The 8,416-nt window shown below is 34.8% G+C and overlaps 1 protein-coding gene across 1 annotated transcript in view; it reads left to right on the top strand.

Annotated features, from left to right (window-relative positions):
* The first annotated feature begins 3,078 nt into the window (after positions 1-3,078).
* LOC108730380 (uncharacterized) overlaps positions 3,079-8,416 on the top strand; it is a 25,515-nt gene continuing 20,177 nt past the window's right edge. The window contains exons 1-2 of the mRNA XM_018460038.1: positions 3,079-3,421; positions 3,517-3,818. Coding sequence (XP_018315540.1) covers positions 3,079-3,421; positions 3,517-3,818 — 645 coding nt within the window. The remainder of the gene's footprint in view (positions 3,422-3,516; positions 3,819-8,416) is intronic.

Below are 8,416 nucleotides of genomic sequence, written 5' to 3'. Positions count from 1 at the left end.
GCACCGCGCCCTCCTCGCTGCTACCCCTGATGTCGGGGTGCAGCGGCATCCGACGGATGACCTGTCGGGAACGATGCGTTAACGGGGTGCATCGTTACAATGTTGACATATTCGGATCTCTGTCCATCTTTTCCAAGGAACATTCTAGGTCGGCGTAGATCACGAACGGGACGCGCTCCTTCCTGCAGTGGCTGCTGAAACTCAACAACCACTTGTCTTTACTGGGCAGTCTGATCGCGCAGTCATTTATTTTTCCAATCCTCACTCCATCTTCAACTTTGCGCTAGATCCAAAATAGTGCAAGCATCTAAAAAATAACATATAAATTATTATTTTTACAAAAAAATATTACTGAAAGTAAAAGTAAAAGTATAGATTTCGCTTGTATTAAACAATAGCAAAGCGTAAAAAGATCAGGTCAATATTGGTTCGATAGACCTGATTTCTTTACGTTTTGCTGTTACTGAAAGTATTTATAATTTAATTTATTTCTTGTTTCATTTATTAAATACATACATACCGGTCGCAAAAGTATTTCTTGTGCTGTTTTTTGCTGAGTTGCGAACTCACAAGACGGGACAGATCCTTGATCCATGCGAAATGCGCTACGTTATCGTTGCATGAATCCTGCATGTACAACAGATTGATGTGCTTGCCTCTCTCCGTATCTGTGAGCCGTAACGGAAGAATTTCTTTTTGCTTCTCGATGCTGTACACGTTGATTGAGATATCATTGAGATTTTCAAATCTTTTAATTTAACTCAACGTCATTAGAAATTGAATGCCTTGAAGATTCAACACTGCAGAGTAATGCGGATACAAGAATTCTCGGTCTGTGTTACTTCTAGCTGGATATAAAGTGGCTACAACTGACCACGCGAAGCATGCCTTGCCTAATGATTGTGCGTTAACCATTGCTCTCTTCATTTTAATTTCTCGCGGAACTGGTACAAGGAACTGGCGAGGTTTGATGTGCCAAGAGTTTATCACGGCACCGGTAAGAATACGTCTTTCAAACGCCATATCGATTTCACGCCACCGAAGTCCCGCGCTGTACCCGACACTCACTTGCACGAATCTTCCGCGCATCGAATACTTCAAACTATCGAGCCGCGCGATACGAGTGATCAGTGATTGTCAATTGCCGATCGATAATCGCGAGCGTTTAACACGACTCTGCTCTTCCAGCGACTCGATGAAATTATCGCAACATTGTTCCCACGCGACAAGTTTTGTATGACGTAGTTTTCTCGCGTATTCAATCGAGCAGCTTGCGCCACCAAATTACGTTCCGTTTGCTCCATATTAAAATATATTCTTCTCTCTTCACTGGATCTTGGCATTGTATCGAAACATAACTTGGCTGGGCTTTGGCAATCAGTACTGGGACAGTACTGAATATCAGTACTGGACCGGTATCGAAAGTTTGTACTGGTATTATACAGGGTGTAGGAAAAGTCCCGGACCCCTTAAATATCTTGAAAAGTAATAATTTTTGAGAAAAATGATGTATACAAAAGTTGTAGGGTTGAAAATGATCTATTGACTGACCTTATCAATTTGACCTTGGATGGCGCCACCAAGGTCAAGTCGAAGTCAAATCGATTTTTTTAAACGAAACAACCTATTTTTGATTTTAGAATCTAATAGCTGAGGTCGGGAGCTTTCCAAAAGACTATAATAAAGCCTCTTTTCAATCAGTACTTTTCAAGTTATGAGAGTTAAAAGTTACGAAACCGCCGGCATTAGCATTATTTAAGGTATTACGTAGAGATTGCCCGACTGGATTTATGAGTCATGTATGTGCCCGCAAATGTCTGTATCTCTATCTCGTCCTCCCTCTTACCTTTTCCTTCTTACCCCCCTTCCCTCGTACTCCATTCACCACTTCCTCCTTCCCATCCTTTCAACAAAGCTAGAGACTACATAAGCTAGAGATCTCTCATGTCAAGTTCACTCGATCTGCGATTGAGAAGGTATATTTTTTCGTGATACTCTGTTCTGAGATTGCTTATCGCCACATAGTTATTATGTCTATTTGATACCACATAAATTTCGCACGTTTGAACGGAGCAAACTTCATGCTAATGCATTTGTTTTTCAAGACCTACTTGAAGTGATTTGAAAAGAATTAATTTCTCAAGAGATTAATAGAAGACGCATTTCGATAGATTTTCTCATATTTTGGAAACATCCCGATCGGCTATAAAAGGGCATGAGCAACGGCTCGATTTCGACTATTGCGACATACAGCAAGAGCATCATATTTTTGGGGTGTAACCGTGGAGTCTTCCTCACATCGACAACGGATCATTCCCTGGTGGAAGAAATTTTCGTCAGCGAGATCCGACGAGCGATTGCAGACTCATGAAGCTGCAGTACCAAGGCATCTAGTAGTAACCGAGCAACCAGGAGAATCAACTTCCTCTATAGTTACCTGGCAGCTATATAAGGTAGAGAAGTCGTTGTCAGTTCTCACAAGGCCTCCAAGTTTCCTTCTAGCGAGAAACGATCCGAGGGTTAGAAGATCTCTCTCTCCAAGCTATCCAGTACTATCAGTACCAGTACCGCTCCTGTCTCCGTTGCTAAGATCTCCAAGCGACTTCTTCTCGAAGGCAACGCAGACTCAGCCAGTTCCCAGAGTTCATCGAGGGACACTGAGCAAAGCAGAGGTAGCCAATAAGGAAATGCAGAACGATTTTGCATCAAAGAAAAGATCTTTCACACCACCAGGGACACCACTGAGTTACACACCACCAGGCTCACCTCCAGGATTATACCATCTAGATCTCATTCGCAAAAGGGACCGAAGCAGTTCAATAAGACTAAACCTTCCATCTCTTATAGACAGAGACTAATTTAGATTTCCTTTAAAAAACGGCCCTTTTCAGGGCCACATAATTTATAAATTTAAACGGTCCTTTTCAGGGCCATTTAATTTAAAAGAAGTTAGAATAAATTTTAGAAATGAACATGCATATTACATTCCTTCAGTTATCTTTTTTGTTTATAAAGTATTTAAAATGCTGTTTATTTAAAATACTGTTTACTGAACGGGAGTGTATATCCCTTTTAATGATGCGAGGATGGGGTGATCGTAGGAGGTCTTACGCACATGTGACAGAACTCTTCAATCAAACTTTTAAGAATGAGGACAATGATATATCTAAATCGGCTGTTATTCGTACTGTACAACGTTTTGAAGAAACGGGTTTTGTAAAAGACCGTAATAGACAAGATAGACCAGCAATAGCGACAAATCCTGATAAAAGATTGAATGTTCTACAATCTTTTATCGAAGATCCGCGTAATTCAATTCGCAAAGTTGCACAACAACACGACATCGATCCTATGTCAATTCATAAAATTCTAAACAAGGAGAAATTTCATCCATATAAGATCCATCTGGCGCAGGAACTATGTGAAGATGATTTTGATTGTCGCATTGAATTTTGCTAAAGTATGATGTTAAATGTCGATAGAAATCTTTTATTTGTAGTCAACATTATTTTTCAGATAAAGCTATCTTTGAGCTAACCGGGAATATAAATCAACATTATTGTAGATATTGGAGCGATGAAAATCCTCATTGGATGTACGAGGCACATACTCAGAATCAGCAAAAAGTCAACGTATGGGCTGGAATTTTAAATGAAGCTATTATTGGGCCTTTCTTTATTGAAGGTAATTTAAACACTGACAATTACTTAGCCATGCTTCAAGATGAAATAGTTTCGGCAATCCGAAACATCGCTCGTCAAAACTTCAATGACATTTGGTTTCAGCAAGATGGGGCGCCACCTCACTATGGTTTACGAGTACGCCAATATCTGAATGAAGTTTTTCCGAATAGGTGGATAGGAAGAAAGAGTTACATTGAATGGCCAGCACGATCGCCTGATCTAAATCCACTCGACTACTTTTTGTGGGGATATTTAAAGGGAAAAGTTTATAATACTAAATCTCGAATTCTTAATGATTTACGTCAACAAATAATAAATGAATTTAGAATCATGTCTTGCGAATTCTGTAGAAATGCAGTCTTAAGTTTTTATAATCGTCTAGCACATTGTCAGATTGTGGAGGGACGCCAATTTGAGTATTTGCTATAATATGTAATATTCTTTTAACCCTGGCTCGCCATACTAGGATATGACGTATCTAATGCGATTTTTCACATTGCAATTCAGACTTTAACTTTTTATGATGTAATTTAAGAATAAAATATTTTTTGTTTCATCTTTGTTTATTTGTTCTTGTCTTACTCTAGAGATATCAATTTTGCACGTGATAAATTAAAAATATGTTTTCTATTCAGAGATATAACTTGATGAAGTTTCAGATCCCGGTGGGGTCTAGCCGAGAAAGTAAAAACTGGTAGGTAAGGTGAGCTGAGTTAAAGGAATGATAAATGCTCAAACGAATGACAGTTGATTTAGATATACTGTTGTCTCTATTTCTAAAAGATTGATTAAAAAATCTTGTCGCTTGCGTAAGACCTCCTATGACCACCCCATCCTCGCATCATTAAAAGGGATATGAGCACCTTAGCTTAGGTCATACTAATGCCGCGGCGGTTCCGTAACTTTCAACTCTCATAACTTGAAAAGTACTGATTAAAAAGATGCTTTATTATAGTCTTTTGGAAAGCTTCCGCTCTCAGCTATTAGATTCTAAAATCAAAAATAGGGTATTTCGTTTAAAAAAATCGATTTGACCTTGATTTGACCTAGGTGGCGCCATCCAAGGTCAAATTGATAAGATCAGTCAATAGATAATTTTCAACCCTACAACTTTTGTATAAAACATTTTTCTCAAAAATGATTATTTTTCAAGGTATTTAAGGGGTCCGGGACTTTTTATACACTCTGTATATATTATTTATAAGTGAAGAAAATTTTTTAAATACATAATTTATTTCAATCGAAATTATACTAGACCGTTTTATGTACAAAGAAATAAATGGAGAATGACCTTAGAATTTTAAAACGGTTTTCTTGGGGCTAAATAATATATGTAATGTAATATGTAATATGCTTCCAAATACAATTTTTTTTAATTGGACGCCGCATATTGTATAATGATATTTTATATATGTATAATATTTCTAAATACAATTTTCATACTTAAATTGCATATCTCTCACTATCGGATTTGAAACACAATCATCTGAAAATTGTATTTAGAAATATTATACATATATAAAATATTATTAGGCACCAAGATCCAGCAAAAATCGTCTCTACTTGTTTATTTGTATCTTATATATATATATGTATGTATAATACAAAACGCAGAATACATCACTATACTAATAAAAAACATATGGGTAATACGGTTATGTCAATGAATACGAATATATGTATCGGGTTAATATGGTCCGGGTAATACGGGTACGCGGGTGATATGGGTATCCGGTATACGTATGTGTATGCTGTCTCCGCATTTATCTGGTCAATTATGTTTTATCATAAGTTAGCAGCGATGTAAGAATGAACTTCGCAAAATATTATATCTGAAAAAAATTTTTTGTGGGAATTATGAGGGTGAAATTGAAAATCGACAAAACAAATAATTATATTGTAAGATATAATTAAACGCTTTTCTTGTTTGTGTTTGAAATATTAAAGAGATGTTAACATTTAACTCTCACGTAAGAAAAAAAAGTTGCCGAACCTCGAATGTGAACCTAATTCCCAGGAGCAATTGTTCAATTTTTGAATTTTCAAAAATTTATAACTCAAAAACAAAGCCGCGATATGTATATTCTTTTGACCTCAAGAATCATCAAAAAAATTGACATTGAAAAACTGTGGATGAACATTTCTAGGGTTTCTCTTGTAAGTACATCCAATTGTTTGCTAATTGCATCTTATCTCTTTATAAATTTTACGCATCAACAATCGAGGAAACTTACATTGGCATTTTATTTATATTTGATTTATTTTAATACGGAATCACAAACTATTTTTACACTTATATTAATTGAATATTTGTTACAGGTCATAATATTTATAATTAAGGGAAAAGATTGCTTATTAGCTTTTTTCTTAGTTTACATTCTGTTTGAATGAGTAATTAATAAAAAATAATAATTAATAAAAAATAAATAAAAAAAAATCAAATTTTAAATAAGAAGTACCTCATAAATTTAGTCGAAGCGGAACTTGTGCTTAAATATATATTCCTTGTGTGAATTTATATACATTTCGATTGTGCATATGACACGCCGAAATGTTTTCCGGACTTTTTGCCTCCATAGTCTAACTATGAGAATACCTGCCCGAAAAGCGAAAGATCCGGATTCGATTCCCCGGCCAATAATATTTTTCGCAGTAGATTATTCGCAATTTTTAAGTTTTATCGACATACACGGTGTGGCAATAAAATTCGGTTAATATTTTTATATACATTTTGTAGACGCATGCAGCAAGTTGCGGCATCATACTTGTTATAGATTAGCGAATCTAGAAACACATTTCAGTATGTTGCTCGCCTTATCGGACGCGTGGCTATGTTCAAGTGTAGACTAGTAACGAAGGAGCACATATTCGTTAATGAAAATGGAATAAAGAGCTAATATCAAGTTTGTTTTAAATTGGGTAAAACGGTATCGGAAACGCACTTAATGTTACAACAAATTTATGGAAATGATGCAATAACGCAAAAATGTGTGTACAGTTGGTTTGCCCAATTTAAAATGCTGTTTGATGAAATTCTTTGTATATGATACATTCCAACCCAAGTTATAATGGCTTTAATCCCCTTCAAAAATTATTACATGAAAATCATCACAAAATTTACTAAATCTAATGATATATGTATCATCTGTATAAAAGATTTGATATCAACAATTGTGGCGCCAAGTTAAATTCTGTTAATTTAATATCACAAAATTTACTAAATCTAATGATACATATGTTTCATCTGTATAAAAGATTTGATATCAATAATTGTGGCGCCAAGATAAATTCTGTTAATTTATAATAATTAAATTTATCAAAATTTTATGTATTATTCGTAAAAAAGATTTGATAGCCAAATTAAATAATGAATATTAATCTAATATGTATTATTTGTACAAACGATTTAATATCAACAATTGTGGCGCCAAGTTAAATTCTACTACAAAATAAAAAGTAAAACCTAAGTGATACTATCTTTATTATTTACTTAATCCAAATGGTACTATCTTTAATTTTTATATTATACAATGAAACCTAAAAGTATACTTATTGAAGAATCTTCCTATTCCAATCCAAATGGTTTAAATTCCTCTTAAATTATCATATCACAATTCATTCAAAGATTTTCTCTACCAACTAAAGTAGTGGTTATTTAATTCTCCTTCAAAACATTATACAAAACATCACAAAATTGCGTTACCTTGCTCAATTTAAATGTTACCACAAAAAAATTAAAGAATTAACCGTATAAAATGAAAAAATTTAATCTAAATAGAAAAATTTTTCATGTAAAAACACTTGGCGCTGCTAGATCTCGATATAATAACATGGTAGTATAGTAGTAAAACATGAATGTAAATAAAAATAAGAATATAATACTTAGAAAAATAACATAAATAAGAAGCATATTGCAGGATGTTAATACACGGAAAAATGGTTGATAGGATGGGTATTAGACGATCAAGTCGGATGGAGATAACAAGCAAGATTTCTCAGTTATAATCTTTAATATATGCGATATATTACAACAAGCGGGACGCATTCGCGATGTGTCCTCTTTGGCTCTCTGCTTAAGACTGACTGGGGGAACTCCTTTCCACACGTAAGTTCGGTAAAATCAAAAAACTTATCGCAGTCGTCGAATCGGCCTCAAAGCCGCGGCGCGCTATTGAAAATAATCCTTGCGTCGCCGGCTTTCGCGCCGGATCGTATCACAGACGGCGCATTTCGCGATACCGCCGCGAACATCAAACGCGACACCGATGCCGTCGCTTTCCTCAAAAGAAATTAAACTATCTCGCAGGCAATTCTGATTGCATATCGCCAAACAAAATAATTATACCACAATATTAATAAGAAAAGTCAGAATCACATATTAAAAAATATGAATATCTAGAAAAATAAGAAAAAAGCATCCCCAATGAGAGTCAAAGTATCTAGCATGTATATATGGTATATGTGTATGTTTTTCTTACTCGATCTAGCAGCGCCAAGTGTTTTTATTATACATGAAAAATTTTTCTATTTAAATTAAATTTTTTCATTCTATACGATTAATTCTTTAATTTTTTGTGGTAACACTTAAATTGAGCAAAGTAACTCAATTTTGTGATGTTTTGTATAATGTTTTGAAGGAGAATTAAACAACCACTACTTTAGTTGGTAGAGAAAATCTTTGAATGAATTGTAATTAAATAACCACTACTTTAGTTGGAAGAGGAAATGTCTTT

The sequence above is a fragment of the Mycetomoellerius zeteki genome, unplaced genomic scaffold, assembly GCF_001594055.1.
Source record: "Mycetomoellerius zeteki isolate Tzet28-1 unplaced genomic scaffold, Tzet1.0 scaffold905, whole genome shotgun sequence".
In the NCBI taxonomy this organism is placed as follows: domain Eukaryota; kingdom Metazoa; phylum Arthropoda; class Insecta; order Hymenoptera; family Formicidae; genus Mycetomoellerius; species Mycetomoellerius zeteki.
This window is presented reverse-complemented; position numbering and strand designations above follow the sequence as displayed.